The following is a 19,358-nucleotide window of genomic DNA, read 5'->3' as shown; positions in this document are numbered from 1 at the left end:
ATCTAGAGAGTAGGAGGTTGAGGGTTCGTGTCCCTCCAAGACACGTGGATTCTTTTTCGCAAATTTCATATCAATTTGTTCATTTCGATACATGTGCTGGGCATATGCACAGCCAAGATATTTAACAAAAAAATATAAATCTTGTTTTAATCCTTAAAGACTGCGTAGCCGTTTCAAGTTGAAACAAAAAAATAATGTTATCATACCAAAAAATGTGTTCATGATAGCTAAGCCACAAATAGTGTGCATTCTTTGCAAAGGTTCCACGGCCCCCTTGGTACGGTCTCGCAGCCCCCCAGGGAGTCGCGGACTACTGGTTGGGAAACACTGAACTATAATAACGGTAACGTCATCCTAAGTCTTTAGCCAGAATGAGTGTACCTGAAGATTTGAGCTTCAAGACAGTTTCTTGAACTGTTCCATTTTACATCTCACTGAACATATGTTCATCTCATCGCAAAACACTGAAATAAAGCTCAAATTTGGTCGCTTCTTTTTGCTAAAATGTGTGCTCACTGCTGAAAAAAGTCATAAAGTTTTCCATCTGAGCTATGGATGAAATCCAGGAGCAGTAACCCTAGTTTTATTGAAAGTTTGAGAAATCGTTCAAATTCAGAAATAAAAATCCTATGAATGCGGATGAATTTAAAAAGAATTATCCGTGATAATTGAACAGATTTTTTCGTGGCAATTAAAAAACATTTCCTGATGAAGTTTGACGGAATTTCTCGAAAAAAAAAGTCATAATATTTTTCGAAGATATTTAGAAGAATTTCTCGTAGAAACTCAGATAAATTTGCCCTCGAAACAACAATTTAAAAAAACAGTTAAAATTTCTGGCCCTTTACCCTATTTCTAAGAAAAAATACACGCATTTAAAAAATTAATCTCTGGAATGAGTTATTGTGATTTCACCCTAGAATTAAACAAAAACCCAAGCAAAAACCCCTGAAATATAAATAAAACTGTCAAGATGACGTCCTTCAGAACGTACGCAATATTATCGGTTCTATTTAAAAAAATCTTCAGAATTTTGATACTATGTTTGTTATCTCTGCATACTAGTTGGAACTTGAGCATGGTCCCTTGGTCACCATTTCCGACCGAAAAGATGCAGTTTAAAAAACCTTGTTTTGGTATAACTCAAACTCATACACAGTTCGGTTGGTTATCAATTTATTAAAATCAGTCATCCCAATTAACAGAATAAAATGAAAAAAACTTCTCACTTACCTTTCGCTCAAAATGGACGCACGGTTTAACGTGTTAAATTATTACAAAGTAGTTTAACAACTTAGGCAAAGAACAATCGCGCTTCGCTCCGGCTCGATGCAACTAAAGTACACATTAATAATCTGAAGAAACGAAGAAGAGAACACATTTCTGCTGCCACGCCGCTGCTCCGCCACCGCCACACAAACACAACACGTGGTGTTCATCATCCCTCTGCTGCTAACTGCTCCCGTTGTTGGTTGGTTGGTTGGTGTCTTCGCGTGTCTTAAAACATTAAAAACCCCCACCCCCCTGCCACGCATATGGCGGCGATCACATATATGTTTGTTTGTTGCTATCCTCCCCTCCTACGCACAACGGTTTTTTTTTCGTTTGTTTCTACACCCTCTGGCGACGATGTTGACGGCGATGACTTCATTTCCGCTTGGCGTGCAGCATCTCCATCAGTAGCGTCTGGGAAGGCGCACTGCCGGCACAGTGCTTAATGTACAGGTGCTCCTCGCCACGGGTGGCCATCGCGTGGATTTCCGGAATAATACTGAGCAACTTACTAAACTTATCCTGTTTTCGACGAGTCGGAATTTGCAGAGGAAATGGGTTATTGGCAATTGATCTCCCCGGACAGCGAGGAATGACTTTGGGGATACTTACAGGCACCGACGGATAACAGGTGAGGGTGTAATCCAGCAGCGCTGCTTGCACGTTCTCATAGCCTTCGACCACCGTTTTCCGATTCGTGATCCCCCGGACTTCCACTGGAGGATGGAAAATGATAATGAATTGAAAGTTCCGACATGACAGCCCTCGGACCCGCAGAACACTGCAAAGATAAGAAGTATCAGTGCCACCCCCAAAAAGCGTCCTTACCAGGGTTCAACAGCAGCAGGAATTTCATGCAGATGTAGTCGCCGACGTCGAATTTCAGCTCCTGGAGCTTGTTTTGCAGCTCGTTAAAGTGCTCGGCCAGGCTCGGCACGCCCAGCAGTCCTAAACCTAAGAGATCAAACTTCTGCCCATTGTGCAGGGTGGTTTCGTCCGGCAGTCCGTTGTGTAACCGCTGGTGGATGTGATCTAGCACTAGCATGTCGGACCAGCTGTTCTGAAGTAGTTTCATCTGGTCGTCCACCTGTTTGCGACGGAATGGTTAGGATGCGGTTAGTTGGGTGTATCAATTGTGTAAACATTTTAAAAATTGACCGGTGTGTAAATGCAGTTGTTTGTTGCGTAAAGTGATTACTTATCAAACCTATTGGTATACATTTTAGTCTAAACGGGCGAGGTTCCGCATCAAACGTGGTTTTTATATTGAACAAGAATCGAATTTTCAATAACCCGTTTACCAAAGAAAGCCAAGTTTTGTTTGCTAAAAGAAAGTCGCACAGAAGATGAAAGATAATACAGGGATAAAGAAGTAAGTTTCATTTTAATTTTCATTTCATTTATTTAGTCTACATCTATACAGATAACACTGAATCAACAATTTGACGCCACAATACACGGTTCGAGGCCGCATCTCTCCATCCTCGAATACGCCCCACGCTCGCCAAGTCGTTCTGCACCTGGTCTGCCCATCTCGCTCGCTGCGCTCCACGTCGTCTCGTACCTGCCGGATCGGAAGCGAACACCATCTTTGCAGGGTTGCTGTCCGGCATTCTTGCAACATGCCCTGCCCATCGTACCCTTCCGGCTTTAGCTACCTTCTGGATACTGGGTTCGCCGTAGAGCTGGGCGAGCTCATGGTTCATTCTTCGCCGCCACACACCGTCTTCTTGTACACCGCCAAAGATGGTCCTAAGCACCTGTCTCTCGAATACTCCGAGTGCTTGCAAGTCCTCCTCGAGCATTGTCCATGTTTCATGTCCGTAGAGGACTACCGGTCTTATTAACGTCTTGTACATGACACATTTGGTGCGGTGGCGAATCTTTCGACCGCAGTTTCTTCTGGAGCCCGTAGTAGGCCCGACTTCCACAGATGATGCGCCTTCGTATTTCACGACTAACGTTGTTGTCAGCCGTTAGCAAGGATCCGAGGTAGACGAATTCCTCGACCACCTCGAAGGTATCCCCTGTCTATCGTAACACTGCTTCCCAGGCGGACCCTGTCGCGCTCGGTTCCACCCACAAGCATGTACTTTGTCTTTGACGCATTCACCACCAGTCCAACTTTTGTTGCTTCACGTTTCAGGCGGGTGTACAGTTCTGCCACCTTTGCAAATGTTCGGCCGACAATGTCCATGTCATCCGCGAAACAAATAAATTGACTGGATCTGTTGAAAATCGTACCCGGCTGTTATACTCGGCTCTCCGCATGACACCTTCTAGCGCAATGTTGAACAACAGGCACGAAAGTCCATCACCTTGTCTTAGTCCCCGGCGCGATTCGAACGAACTGGAGTGTTCACACAGTTTTGCACACCATCCACCGTTGCTTTGATCAGTCTGGTGAGCTTTCCAGGAAAGCTGTTCTCGTCCATAATTTTCCATAGCTCTACGCGGTCTATACTGTCGTATGCCGCCTTGAAATCAACGAACAGATGGTGCGTTGGGACCTGGTATTCACGGCATTTTTGAAGGATTTGCCGTACAGTAAAGATCTGGTCCGTTGTCGAGCGGCCGTCAACGAAGCCGGCTTGATAACTTCCCACGAACTCGTTCACTAATGGTGACAGACGACGGAAGATGATCTGGGATATCACTTTGTAGGCGGCATTAAGGATGGTGATCGCTCGAAAGTTCTCACACTCCAGTTTGTCGCCTTTCTTGTAGATGGGGCATATAACCCCTTCCTTCCACTCCTCCGGTAGCTGTTCGTTTTCCCAGATTCTGACTATCAGTTTGTGCAAGTTTTATTTTAATCTTTAAGACAAAATTCGATCGTTATCATGTCTAAGAAACGCATAAGAAAGAAGTTAACGATCAAATAATGCAAATAATTAAAACTTGTTAGTTTTATAATGCTGGGAAAGGATAAAATTTTAATGAATTCCATAGATTATGAGATTGATTGATTATCATTAATGTCATATTTAAAAAAATGAAATATGAAAATTGTTTATTTTCAAAGAATTCAGACTGTTCTGTTACAGAAAAGACTATTACTATTATGAACTATTTTTATTCACGTATTCATTTCTTAAGCTGTTAATTTTTCTTCTAATTCTGTTTTCACTCCGTTCTTCACTTGTCTGTCTTCCCTTAGGTCAAACCAGGGGACCTTCCAAATACATGAGCGTCAATTATATTAATACCGTTTTGATTCATATCTCGGACACTGGCGTTGAAATTGCCATTTAAACTCCGATAACTGTTTCATTTTCAGTTTCAGTTTCGCTTTAAAAAAAAAATATTGAGCCAGGGTAAATGGAAATCTGCAACCAGACACCTGAGGAGATTAACTCAGGTAGTGTGGGGATAGGTGTGTCATGTAACTCTTACTCTAACACTCCCCAGTGTTATTCGCCTAACAATTCTGAGTTAAACTGTGAGGTGTGCCATCTTAGATCGGCTGTACCGATCCGACTTGTGGTTCTGTTGGGAGTATACCGGTCCATAAAACGTATTTCCTGATGATCAATAGAGGAATGCCCTTCATGAACCTTCCATTCCGACTCTATCGTCTATGACGCGCTGCAGAAGGTCACATCGATACATGAATCACTGCTCGGTCCGCACTTGGCCTTCGTTCAGCCGGACCCGACCGTGCAATACCGTTAGCGTCTCTAGCAGGATATGACTTCTAGCGCTGGTGGACCGGGAACCCTATTCTTCTGCCCACGCATTGAAGTCACCTGCTACGACTAACGGTTTTAAACCGGTTAGTTTCGCCGCAAGAATATCACCTATCCACCATTCCGGGCTTGTCCGCAATCCAGCTGCCATTTCTAGCAGGGATGCGGTATGGGTCGGCCAGCAAGGCTACATCAGCTTTACACTCTATAAACAACTGTTGTAGCAGCAGTTAAGCCGCCTCGCAGTGGTTTAAGCTTAACTGTGTTACCTGCATGTCTGGACTCTTCTAGAGCTTTCTAGAGTTGTCTGTACCCGGGGGACAGATCACACACCTTCGTGAGGCCTGACAGGTGCGAGCGTGATGGTCTTCAGCTCCACACTTACACAGCTTACTGCAATCAGGGCTTTTACATTCATAAGATTTATGACTGTAGCCAAGACACCTGTAGCAGGCCTTAAGTCAAGACTAAATTTTCAAAACGACTTATCTACTTTTGTAAACAAAGATGCAAACGATAGGTAAGTGAAGGTTTCCGCTACCTGTTGGTGGTGTTGGTTTGCGTGGGAGAGCTATCAGATTCGTCAAATCGTCGTTTGAATCTTTGTTTACAAAAGCAGATAAGTCGTTTTGAAAATTTTGTCTTGAAGTGGTTGTCTTATGCTCAGCAAGCATAGCAACCAACTCACTATCAGTTTATCCTTATCCAGCACCTTCTTAAGGTCACTCCTGACGGAATCCAAGTTCCAAAGTGCTCGCGTTTTCGGGGACACACCACTCAGTTCAGAGGCGGCGCACAACTGTCATTTTTGTTGATTTAGCTTTGCTGCGTCGCAGCATGCGTGAAATAATAACAATGACAGTTGTGCGTTGCTTCCGTATCGAGTGGTGTGCCCCCGAAAACGCGAGCACTTTTAAACTTGGATTCCGTCAGGAGTGACCTTAAGGCTCCGTCAGAAGTTGCAAGCAAATCACTCGTGCGAGCGAATGATTTCTGAGAGCACTCGCAATTGCAGTCACACGTAGCAGCTTTTCACTTTTTGCAAATGTCAGATTTACTCTCTTGCTAATATAAACAAAAAAGAAAAACTTGTTTTCCGCAAAAAAATCTAATTCCATTCCTATTTTTGCAGTGCAACACTGCCATCTGAAAACGTTTTCACGTTTGCGAGTGAAAAGTTTGCTAGTGCTGCAATTTTGTTTCTGCGAGTTGCAAATTTTTAACGCTTAGCAGTTACACAATGCAAGCAAGCGTTTGTTTATGAGTTGTCATTTGTTTGCATGCAATCATTTGCATGCAGACATGCACATTTTTGAGAGATGTCACTTTCTGCGAGCAAAATGCTCTCTGCGAGTGATTTGCTTGCAACGTGTGACGGAGCCTTTAGTCTCGGCCAGAGGTACTTAGAATGAGGCAACGTCGGTTTATTCATTCCCGCGTAGCTTTTGCGTAACCGAATCACGGATTCCTGGATCTCGACATTGCACTGATCTCTCAGTGCGTCGACCAGGTCTCCGGCCTCAGTCACTTTTTTCAGTCCCTTGCACTGGATGTTCGAGACTATGGGCATAGGAACTCCTCAGTCAACTTTTTGTACTCAGAACTCTTTTGAGCAGCATTCCGCTTCAAGACGAGAATCATCTCGCCTTTCTGCATTCGTTGGATGTAGTTGACATCTCCTTCTAGGCTGGAGAGCTTCTCGTTGCATCTCATGGCCTCCAAGATGTCGGCGTAGCTTTTATCGTCAGTCTTGACGATTATCACCTCACCTCTATCTTCAGTTTTCAGTGTCCTTCCTCTTAGGAACTACTGAATTCGTTAAAAACGTTCGAATTGTGATCAATGTTTTAGGGAAGATCCATTAGTTACGTTACGCAAAAATTGGACTTTTTCAAATACCCCCCCCCCCCTCCCCCCCATGTCACACTTTTTGCATTAAGCATCTGAAAATTTTGTATGGATCGTCACACTTCACTCAACCCCTCCTCCCCCCTCTAAGCGTTACGTAATTTGTGGGCGTTCCATTATTAAAATTGCAATGCAGTACGTGTTTGACATTTGAAAACACACAAAAAAAGAATACTGCACTTCATGTTGCAAACACGAAACAAAATCATTAAGTTGCATATTTTGTACCATGTAACTTCAATGCGTCTTTCAAAATTTAATTGTTTGTTTAAATTAAGTTGCAGATAAGTTGAATGTGTCTTCATGTTTAATTTAGCATCGTTCAACGTTTTAAAAACATACAATTTTTTACTGTGATGGTGCAATCAAGTAACAGAAAATCCGAGTACAAAACTTCATAATCGTATGGTTTTTATGCAGTCCCTTCGAAGTGTTGAATGGTTCTGTGGTAGAGTGAAGGACTATCAATCACAAGATCCATAAATCGAATCCAGTTTTATATTTTTATTTTTTTCCGTTGGAGTATTTTGCCATATTATTGCAATTTTACTGCAATCGAAGGATGTTTCCATAGGGTCTACCTCTTGCGCTTTTTAGATTGCAAGAGAGTTATATTTAATGGCACATACGCGAAAATTGTTTCTTTCCGAAAAGTTGCAACACAGTGAATGGACTCTCACAAGACTGGACTCGTTTGCGACTCTCACAAGAAGATCGGCGGTGACGTTTCCTGGTACTCCGCAACGCCAGGATCCAGGCAAAAGTGTTGTTCTGGGGCTTATCAGCGAGCATGTTATGAATACAGGAGGCTTGGGTTTTTTTACAAGGGAGAATGTATTTACGCACAACCTAGCACACGTGCTCAGTAGTTGCCACACTACCACGCGGTAGTGTGCTAGAGTGTGGGACTCCTCCAGTCGTGACTGCCCATACCCACTAAATTCACTTTGGGCTCCGCCCATCATTTCCCTCCGGGACTGTTTCCCACCATTATTTCTGGGGGACAGGCAGTACTTACAGTACCTACCCCATGTGAGGCTTACTCACTCTGTCATACCATGCGAGGAATACTTGGATGCTTACCCTGACGCCCCACTGTCATGCTTCGAGGTGTCAATAGTAGGTACCGATAATTTTACGCTACGACTCTTCAGTCTCGGCATGAGCAATCCATACTCAAATCTAGGCACTCACACTCACACACGCACTACGTATCCCGCGACACCAGGTCCACATATTTTCCCAGCTCAATAAGGAAACAAGACCAGCAGAATAAGACCGTGTCCCCTATCCAGGGTCGGAAGCCCAGTCTTCCATCTTCTTCCAGCGTTTCGCGAAGCCGACGGTTGATCAATCGCTTCACGACCTTAGAGGTGCAAGAGATCAACGAGATTGGCCTATACTTGGAAGCGAATAGGGACGTTATTTTTCAGATACCGGATCACAAAGCTTTGTCGCTATTCGTCCGGATAAGTACGGTGCCCTCCAGGCTTGGTTGATTAGGTCCAGCCAGTCATGGGAAATGTAAAAAAAATGTCATGGGATTACTATTCCTATTTTGCTTATAATAACTTTTTCATAAGATATCTACAATTCAGATTTTTTTTTTATTCACATGTAATGCTCAAAGGATACTAGAACTTTGCCAAACAGATCATTGTTCTAAATACAAAGTGTGAGGCATAAGAATGAAATTTAAAAAAAATGGAAAAAAATTAAGGATATTTTAAGGGCTACATGTTTGTATACAGAACAGAATTGTAAATAACTTGGGAAAAAAGTTATTACCAAAAAGTCCCATGTCGTTAATATCTCAGCCGTTTCTCGATGGATTTTCAATTTTCTTGGACCAATCGATCAACGCTTCATACCCGATGTACACTGAAGTTGTTTCTTACGCGTTTTTTTTCACACGAATAGCTTTTTATGCGTTTTTTTCACTCGAATTTCGGGGTTTACGCGGTTTATTCAGACATATTTTTGGATATGCAAGGTTTTTACGTTGATTTAATTTACGCGGCCCATATCCTGAAAGTCAAACCCGACTCCAGTGTGTTACAATAGCTATGTATGATTATTTACTATTGAAAACTTGCTAACAGTCTAGCAATCGGTTTCGGTGAATCAGCCAATCTCGTATGTGCATCGCAAGCTTCTTCTTTCATAACACTACATTCCAACTGTAATTTGGCTTGCTTTTCAACTTAGTAATCTATTGGCATTTCTTTAGTTATTAATCGAAAGCTTTCTATGCCTGCCTTTGCATTAGTATGTATTTTGTGTGGCAAAGTCAATGGATACACTATGCCCAACGAGAATGTTTCCCACCCGAAAACAGCCTAGATCGGATCAAGAATCGATCTCGCCATCTCCGGATTCTGCGCCTTTGTTCACAAGGCTAACAGACAACCTCAATCCAGCACAGATGTTCAATGAATGCAACTTAATAGGGCTTTTAGCCGGTGCAGCTTGCCTTTGACGGCAGCTTCTCGCTTACGTCTATTGATGCCAGTAAAGGGGCTCGGAATCTTCTTCGCTGCTGCAGTGGATGCGTTCTGGGAAACTTTCTTCGGCTCGTTTTAGCTGATTCCTAGATGTCTGCCGGAGTAAACGCTGGAGTCCGACGCAACTCACATTAAGGAATAATAATTAGTATCAATAAACTGTCAAGCTTCTATGTCGCGTCTACACTGACTTCCTCCATAGAATGACCACCAAACGCCGTTGACAGCCCAGCTTTCACGATGGGCTTTTCTGTAATGAACCACCTGGCCTTTACACTATCAGCCGGGGTGGTGTTGAATCATTCTCATACGATAATTATTAGAAATATCCTTTGATAACTTCTCAGGTGTAGAAAGTGAGCGAGTTGTCTTTGGCGATAACTTTTCAAATTTTGGAATCGATTGAGAAACGGAAAATTATCATTTTAATGTAAACCTAACTAATACCAATTTAATGTCAACAATGAAGCTCAATCGGATGTTTGACATTGTGTTTTGGTGTTATGTAGGAAAATAAGTAGCATATTTACCAATGTTTCGAATCGAGATACAATTATCGAAAGATTCTCACTCTCTAACGAGTTTTTATCAACTGATAGTTTGGATATGTGATCGCTTGAGAGTGATGTTCATCCTCGATTATTTAGAAATTTTATTTTTTAACTTCCTTTTCAAATGTTGGTCTAAAAATTATGTACATCTCCAGGGTTCGACATGCTCACTCATTATCCGGAGCATAGGATAAACAATGAAAACAGATTCATCCTTGGCTTGAAAAACGCTTGTTTTGGTCTCATCGCACAGAAAAGTCGAAAACCTGTACATTACATACAGCTACGTAGTTGAACGTCAGCTTTGCGTGCAACCCGATTAGGCTGCACTTTTAAGTTTTCAACTCATGCAACAGTTAAATAATATAGCTAGTTGAAGCCAGTTTAAAAATATTAGAAAATCTCAATCACATTGATAGTTTTCACCTTTAAAAAAGGAGTGATTATTTCGTTGCCTATTTCGAAAACTCATGACTCAAAACGCTGTTTAGCTGGCAGCTCTTAGAGAATAACGCACCGTGCATCAGCAAACCAGCATTCTGGTATACAGGGTATATGCGGTATCTGGTATATGCGAAAATTGATTGAGTTTCTTTTAAATCCCATTTGAACTGCTCCATGCAATAAGCTCAACATTTTCAAGTTCAGTTATTATTATAAGGTCCTTCGAAACAAATTTACTGAATGTGTGCTTTATTTTTATTAATAATATTATCAAGACGACACCGGAGCACACACACGACACACACGCCTTTCGAGCCTAGTCCTCCAACATCGACTGCCATGTGCATGTTATGGGGTCTCCAGACAAGGGTACGATGGTTTGCAGGCTCGCAGGGACTGCTAGGGAGCCACTAATCTTTCGACCAAAATTTCATGCTGTTCTTCAGCCATTGTTAGGTCGATTGGACGTGTGACATGGCGCTCCATCATGTTGTAGGATAATGTTTTGATCCTCGGAGAAATTGGCTTTACCCCAGGGAAGCACTTGGTCCTAAAATACCGATAAACAATTCGGTATTGATTTCAGACCCAACATCAATGAAAACAGGCGGCAGTTTCAAACCATTGGACGCCCCCAAGCCAAACATCATGACACCAGCCGGATTGGTTTGAAATTTAAACTTCACTTTCTCAAGAAGATCCGTTATTTTTTTCGGTGAAATGAACCGGTCTGTGCGGCCTTTGACGTCAGCATCGATGCTGTAACCCTGGCGTTTCACTCAAGCTTTGGAAGGTACATGCAAGTCTTCTTCGATGGTTATCGCATGGATTTCCCAGACTTCCTTGGCAAGTTTTCTGATGGAACGCACCAGGTTGCGAGCAATCTTTTCACGAGCCGATTTGATCACGTTTGGCATACGTGCAAATCACGCACATCCACTTTCCGGCTTCCGCTGCTTAGACCTATCATGCAGAGATATTTCAAGACGATAAACTGTGGTCAAAAGACATCCTACCACCATAGCAATCTCATTTTGTTTAGTCTCTGCTTTTTTGTTCCGTAGAGCTCCATAGCTCTTGCCATCCGGAAGATGCTCCCAGTCGAACCATTCCTCGAGCACGACGACACGCCACATCGTCACTGACGCCAAATGCTCGGATGAGAAGCTGAAATTTCCTTATCCCAAATCCTAAGCCCCGTCCATCCTTGAACATTGTAAACTAACCTCGAGTCACCACGAGTACGCTGGCTCCTACCCCTCTCTTATTAATTGTATAATAAAATAATATTGATTGTATATATCACAAAGAACCATGGCTCCGTAAAGTGATATACACGCCTGAGCCTACCAAATAAACGAACTTGGAAAAAAATAGCAATCTTATTCGGCGTCTTCTAGGCGAGCAACAAACTAGTAATCACTTATTTTGGGTACATTTTTCCAAATTTGCAATACAACAATTACAATCTCTCGGTGCGGCATTTGAAAGCAAACATAAACAAATATACTTTCAAGAGAAATTAGTCACTAGCTACTCGAATTAACCCAATATTGAAGTTAAAACATGTTCGCATTATTTTCTACCGCACCCTGTAGATATTGCGTGGAGACGCGTAGTACATTGTGATTAGTCCACCTAGGGCATTTTGCTTAGGTAAAATGTTAGATGTTTCATCAATATGTGAAAAATTTCGGTTTTCCTACTTTCTTATCTAATATTTCTACACTTTTTTCGCCCTAGCTTCATAAATTTAGGTCTAGTTTTATTAGGGCAGACCACGTTAAGGACTTGCGTTGAATTCAATCATAAAACGAGGATAGTTTGCTAGTTTTATCAGTCCAGTCCAACGGTTTAACTTACATTATTATTGAACTAAACCATTTTTTTCACTAATAAACATTGTTTTCGATAGTTCTGTATGTTTAAAGACAGGGCAGGTCCCTGATGATAAAATGTACATCGCTTTGAAAACCCGTTCGAAACACAAAGTGGAATAATAGCAGCAGAACAACAGTTTTTGTTTTGTAAATATCTGGAAAACAATTGGATGAATAGTTACTAACTTGATTATAGGTGATAAAGGATATCTAGAAGATTATATAAATAAGTCTTCCTTAATTGATTCGACTAAGATGGCGACGTTTGAGGAATTAGCTTTCAGTCTTTTGGGATCAAAAACGGGGTTTAATGTTTTCATCCACAGGTATGTCCTCTTTTTCAATGAGTTAACTATGTTCCGTTTTGTTGTCACATAAGCCCTCGGCGTAGGACATAGTTAACTCCTTGAAAGAGGCACAATACATGTGTCCGAAACGTCGGATGAAAACATAAAACCCCGTTTTTGATCCCAAAAGACTGAATGCCAAATATATAAATAAGGACATTTGATCGAACGGACATTTAGTCGATTGGAAATTTAGTCGAAGTTGTGAAATCCGTATTAAGCACGCACTGTCGCCCAGCACACAACCTGCTCACCCGGCAGTTCGAACACCAAAGAGGACTTAGTCGAGTCAACCAACTTGTCTTTAGTATATCGTCTTTAGTATACAAGTAGGGTTGTCTTTAGTATATCGTACTAAAGACAAGTAGGGTTGTTGTTGAGATCGAAATACGTATTGTTGGAAATTACTCTAAATTTACAATCGGATATCCCTTTTACAGAAACAAAGAAAAAAATGCATTCAGAAGCCCAAATCGCTGCACTCGGAATTCCAAAAGTATTCTTTTCGAAAGTTTGAATCCGATTGAAAGTAAAATCCAAAAAAAAATCGTTCAGAAGCCCAACAAGGTTTCGTTCGGAAATCCAAAAGAATTCTGTGTAGGAAGCCCAAAAAAATTTCGTCCAGAAATATAATAGAATTCCTTCCAGAACCCCTAATAATTTCGTTCGGAAGCTCAGAGAAAGGCCTTTTTTGGGTTTACAAACCGTGTTTTTTGGTTTTCTGAACGGAGCTTTTTCGGGCTCTTTCCTTTCGCGCTTCCTAACCAAATCCTGTTAGAGCTTCGGTAGGAAATATATATAAGTATTCTAATCAGAATCTCTTGTCCAGAAGCAGAAAAGCTTCTTTTCAGAAGGCCAAAACGTTCCAATCGAAAGTCCAAAAGATTCCTTTCGGAAGACCAAAAGTATTTTGTCCAAAAGATTTCGTTCGGAAGACCAGAAGTATTCCGATCGGAATTCTAGAATGATTTTGTTCAGAATCCCATGAATTCCGGTATTGCTTTGGCCAGCCCAGAGTGATTCCGTTCAAAAGTCCAAAAGAATTTCGTTCAGAAAATCGAATGGATTCCGTTAGTGAACTCAGAAGGATAACGTCCGGAAGTTGACATAATTCTGAACGAAAATCCGTACGATCTGATGTCTTTCGGGCCCCCTTTTGACATTTTTGTGCTTTTGAACGCCTTTAGAATGGATTAATTTTGGACTTCTGAATGCAATCTTTTTAGGTTTCCGAAAGGAATCGAAGAATCTTTCCGTTTGAAAATCTAAAAAGATTCTGTTTGGAACCCAAAAGGGAATGCCGTTCAGAAGCCTAAAAGGCTCCGTTCGGAATTCCAAAATTCTGTTTAGTAACCTTATAGAATTTCGTACGAAATCCCCATAATGATTTTGTTTGAAAACCCAAAATAGTTTAATTGGAAAGTCCAACAGGATTCTATTTCCAGCCCAAAATTTTTAAAAACTGAATGTCTGTAAAAGTATATAATTTCTGTAATCTGTATGATGTCTGTATGCAAGACCAAATGTCTGTATAAATACAGACATGTCTGTATGTCTGGCATCCCTGGCAACGCCTGCTTTGATGCGCAAAGATCAGGGATGTATCGAGGAGTGCATAATTACTATGCATTACGCATGTACGATGGGGTTATCCAGCAGCCTCTCACAGAAGTGACATTTGGTCGAATGGACACTTGATCGAAATTAAGTCGAAAGGACATTTAGGCGAAAAGACATTTAGTCAAATTGAAATTTTGTTGAATGCTGAGAGTGAATTGCAAAGCAAAATGGACAATTGATCAATATATTTTTGGATAATTTGGAATGGATGAACTGATTAGTTCAATTAGCAGCGGAAGAAAGAATACGGAAGCTAATGAGGATCCCCTGAGCAAACGGAAATTTCTGGAGGCCCTGGTGGACTATAGAAAAGTTGAAAACCTACAGAAATAGCAAAATATGTGGCACTGATGGTGAAATACTTTCGATTCTGTTTTTTCACGCAAACTCGAAAACCAATGATATCAATGTTATTTTGCCAATACTTCATCGTAGTCGGCTTTGGGACATTTCGTCGATTGACACTCAGTCGAATGACATCTGATCAAATGAAATATAGTCGAAATTAGTGATAAACTCGATGCACCTTTTGAAAAATCACTTTAATAAAGTATTTTAAAAAAATCGTCGAAAGGACGTTTAGTCGAAGGGACATTCGGTCGAATGGAAATGATTTTCTTATTCTTTTCATTGAAACTTTTTTTTCTACTCAATTCTTATACAATAAAAAAATTACTTCCAGCCTGGTTAATTATTTGCCGAAAAAAATATTCCGACGAAATGGTCGTATGACCTACCCAAGTAACAGGTTTCGATATATGATTTACGACAAGTGTACTTCTTCGGTAATGTCTATTCGTTGTCTTTCCGACCAAGTGTCATTTGACGAAACATCATTTGAATAAATATATTTTGACCAGATGGTATAGATTTATCGTAGTCGGTTAGAGAGGTTCACCGAAGTCAACCGAAGTAAATATCCTGTCGGGAATATTTACCGTTTTGCCTTTCTTGTACAACAAAGTTGAACCGAAAGTCTATCATTTCACTCCAAAATCGAACTTTTTATAGAAGACTCGGAGACCCATGATGCCAATCGACTCAGCTCGTCGAACTAAACAAATATCTGTCTGTCCGTGTGTATGTGTGTGTGTGCACACGAAAACCGAATAACATTAGCCACTTTTTCATATAGTAATTCTAAACCGATTTTCTCGCAACAAGTTGCATTCGACAGGGGACAAATCCTTGTTGATCACTATTGAATTTGATAACGATCGACCATTGCGTTTAAAAGTTATTAAGAAAATGGAATCTAACTATATAAGCGCCATATAAGGTTGGTGTCTTGGCTAAATGCGAGAAAGGCAGTATCACCACTCGGTGAATTAAGTTAGGTTTTTCTATTATTAATACTTTTTATGAACCCATCATTCTTCGGACAATATTGGAGCAATAATTATGTGACTTTTTGAAACATCGTAATAAATTTTAATATTTTTTTTATTTATTATTATTGACCAAAGTTCCTTTCTTTCAAATCCCCATTCGACGAAACGTCATCCGTCTAAATGTATCAGGATTATTCATTCGAAAATCCACTTACGAACAAATATCTTTTCGACCAAACGTCTTTCGACTAAATATACGAAGATTCTTCATTCTAAAATCTGTTTTCGACTCCATTCGACCAAATGTCCTACGTCCTACTATAGAACTAAAAATTAATTTTTGACTAAATGTCCCTTGGACCAAATGTTCATTCAACGAAATGTCTTTCGACGAAATGGTATAAATTCATCAAAAATATGAACAAAGTTACAGCATGCCAAAGTTGGCTATTTTGTATGAAAATCGGCCTTTGCTGCTATTGTTCCGAACACCACTGTACATTTTTAATTTTTTTTTCTTACTGCAGTATCATAAATATGATCACTGAAGATCACGAGAGCCTTCTAAAAAATCTGTTAAATCTTTTAAAAGTAATTGATAACCAAAATAATAAAAAGAAGTAAAAGAAAAAGTTTTGGAAAAACATTTGATTTTGGATGTTTGATATTGTTTGTTTCTTGTTTTTCCGCTCCACAATTGCACAACTCTTATCATAAAGTTTTGTAACTTTGTTACAAGTGACATTTGACTAAATAGTATTTTAATTTGTTCATTTTACCACCTCCTCCCCTAGGTCCATCTCAAAAACGGAAAATTTGACTAATATGCGGGAATAGCCAAAAGGCGTTTTACCTGGGGAGGGCGTTTTGGGTTCTCTTCCCCTACTACACTTCGTTCATGAACAGGGGAAAAATAGGCCTCACTCATATAATCTGTTGTAGGACATTTATGAACGAATATTACCACTACAATTTAATATTAGTTATTCATTATTGAACCGCAATGGAAAAAAATGGCAAAATCCCCTCATATTCACTCAAATTTAATAAATTGCGATTCTTCCACCTCTCTCGTAAGATTGTCGTTCAATCCGCAAAGAAAAAGACAAACAACCATGCGTTCACTTGTATTTTACATGCAATTGAGTCATTTTCAGTGTTGGTAAAAACTCAAAATCTCAAAACTCATGGATGATTCAAATCAAGCGTGAGTTGAAACGCACCCATCTCAGCACCTAAAAACTCATGGATGAGTTGAATCATCCGTTTGAATCATCGCAGGTTTTCTTTTGTTCACCTTCGTTAAAAACAGTGAAATGACGTTTGTCGCATAAAATATTAGACACTCTTTTATGTATAAGCAATAAATTTCCCCCATATTGATTTCAAATGCGTTTTTGAGCCAAAATGATTTTTGGCAAATGAGTGAAATGATGCGTTTTAGCATGAAAAATTCATTCCGTGATGCATTCCTTTTAAATCGCAGACGATTTCTTTCGCACGGGAGCGCTCGTTGATTGAGATTTATGAGTGATTTTACCAACACTGGTCATTTTACACTACCTTTCGAGCGTTTTGCTCCAGGCCCATTTTCAAAACAATTTTTAAATGCGTTAGAAAGTCATGAAAACTTGTTGTTTTGAATCGAAGATCATTGTGAACTGTTTCTAGTTTTGTAAATTTTGCATCAACACGTTGGAATGATTCGGTATTCTTGTTTATATTGTTGAAAACATCGAACCAAAGGGGTGCCTTTTAAGCTGTTCTCCCCTACCGGTCCTGTGTCTGTGATGTGAACTGAATCACGGCAAAACTGAAGACGAAGAGCACATCAAAACAACCCGCATCTTTCCTCCGTGATCATCATCACCATCATTGGAGGTTGCGTCTCCGACCGTCGAGTGAGTTGCGTCAGTTGCTGTTGTTGGCTTTGTGGCGCAGAAATCTGGGCCATGGTCAACTGAGATTGATGCAAATGAAGCATGACTTGCTCTGTTGTGCGAACTTTGTCCATCCACGTCGCGGCAATCGCTTCGCGGAAGGGAACTATGTTTGGGGTAAACTGGATTGTAAGAAGAGTTTCTTACTTTCTAGAAGTAGGGAGAAGGGATTTTTTAGTTGTTCCACCACCATCGTCGATTTTCAAGTAAGCGCCAACGCTTACAGCCGAGTTTTAGGCATAGAACTTTTTAATATAATTTTCTAGTTAGAAGTTATAACATATACTATTTTACAATACTATGTTTGTTGGCTGTATACTTTATGTAAAGAACGTTTAAAATATGGATGTTTGAGGAATTAATAATCTTTACATTTCACAGATATTCGTACATATTATAAGTCATATAGTTTTTATATAGCGTATTTTTATTTTATACAGATTTTACCATCAACACTATCGTCATGATAAAAAAAATTAAATCTAATATCAAAGTTTATATTAACTTTGCCATCATAACATAATACAAAAACCAAAATTTTCAGTAAGGAACAAAAGTGCAGCAATAAAGAAAACCGTAAAAACAATAATCACAGAATTAACTCATTTGTGTCTGCATTTATTGCTCATTGCGGTGGCACTGTGGCAAGGCTTGATGTTTGCATCACTCACCGGCCGCTTGCCACTGAGACCATGCTTCAGCTCAACGGTTGCACGGTTTGTGTGATATCAGCGATTCTCCAGCAAATCGGTTGAATAAATTGGATATCCGCGGAAAATTCGCACATTTTTTTTGAAGAAAATTCGTTTAAATTTCCTTGAAAAATTCGTTAGATTCTCCGTTGAAAATTCTTTGGAAAGAATTCGATAAACTCTCACGGAAGGTACGATACATTTTTACTGGAAATATCAAGGGAAATATCGATGTTTATATGAATTTCAATGATTTACACAGCAATTTCGATGGAAATTAGATGAAATTTGATTGAATTTCTTCCGAAAATGCGATTGAATTTCCAAGCGGAGTTCGTTCAAATCTCCTAAAAAATTCGTTGGAATCTTGTCAACTTACTGCCCGACACAAATTTCTTTATTCCCTTCTTGGGAACTACTGATTCAGCTGTATGCACTTCACACACTGAATTGACCATCCCTTTGTCATGCGTTACAGATTGGCCGCTCGGCAGACCTTACCTTGAGTGTGGAGTTAGAGTGCATGGTTTCAGACCATACAAGCATAAAAGATTGTTACTTGACTGCCAACACATGGACCTGGCGATATTGGCCCGACAGCGGGGACACACCATCCGGTTGACTCCGCAGAAGCGGGGGGTTGCAATTTTTATTTCCACTTTTGGCTCTGTTCGCGGTTTAAGTCAAGAGCAACAGAAAGAACAGGCAACCCAGCCGTAACTGAGCCGCGCGCGCTCGTCGCCAGATCGCATCCACCGACTGCTGCTGCTGCACCTCGCTTCTACCTTTCACAGCGAGAGCTGCTGGTGCGGTTCAACTCAACTTGGCAAGTAGGTCAGCAATTGAAATTGAGAGTGGTCTGGGCAATGCAGTTTTTTTTCTTCATTTATTATTGTTGTGTTTTATTTTCCCTCGTCATTCAACCAGTCAGACTGTGGTTCATTCATCGTGAGTGGTTGATGACTTGGGGGGATTGATTGCGAGTGTGGGACAGGAAGAGCGTGCGCTTGTGTTTAACTTGAGACTCGACTCTGTAAACTTTGGTCCGGTTGCGGCGGGTTACATTTAATCGGTTGGTCAGTGTAATTTGTAAATAAATGGCTGTTCTCCATTTTTCTTTTCCCTGTTGCAATGAAAGCATTTCATTCCAGCATTTTCAGAGGTATTGTTAAATATTTAA

General features: G+C 40.5%; 1 protein-coding gene across 5 annotated transcripts in view; it reads right to left on the bottom strand.

The window, feature by feature from the left end:
- The window catches only part of LOC134210697 (nuclear hormone receptor FTZ-F1), a 667,660-nt gene that overhangs the window by 17,881 nt on the left and 630,421 nt on the right, over positions 1-19,358 (bottom strand). For all 5 annotated transcript variants that reach the window (XM_062686909.1, XM_062686910.1, XM_062686914.1 and 2 more), the window contains 3 exons: positions 2,101-2,359; positions 1,885-1,988; positions 1,234-1,794 (listed from right to left, as the gene is read on the bottom strand). In XM_062686909.1, coding sequence (XP_062542893.1) covers positions 1,648-1,794; positions 1,885-1,988; positions 2,101-2,359 — 510 coding nt within the window. In that variant the 3' untranslated portion in view covers positions 1,234-1,647. The remainder of the gene's footprint in view (positions 1-1,233; positions 1,795-1,884; positions 1,989-2,100; positions 2,360-19,358) is intronic.

Source organism: Armigeres subalbatus, chromosome 2, assembly GCF_024139115.2.
Source record: "Armigeres subalbatus isolate Guangzhou_Male chromosome 2, GZ_Asu_2, whole genome shotgun sequence".
Lineage (NCBI taxonomy): Eukaryota > Metazoa > Arthropoda > Insecta > Diptera > Culicidae > Armigeres > Armigeres subalbatus.
This window is presented reverse-complemented; position numbering and strand designations above follow the sequence as displayed.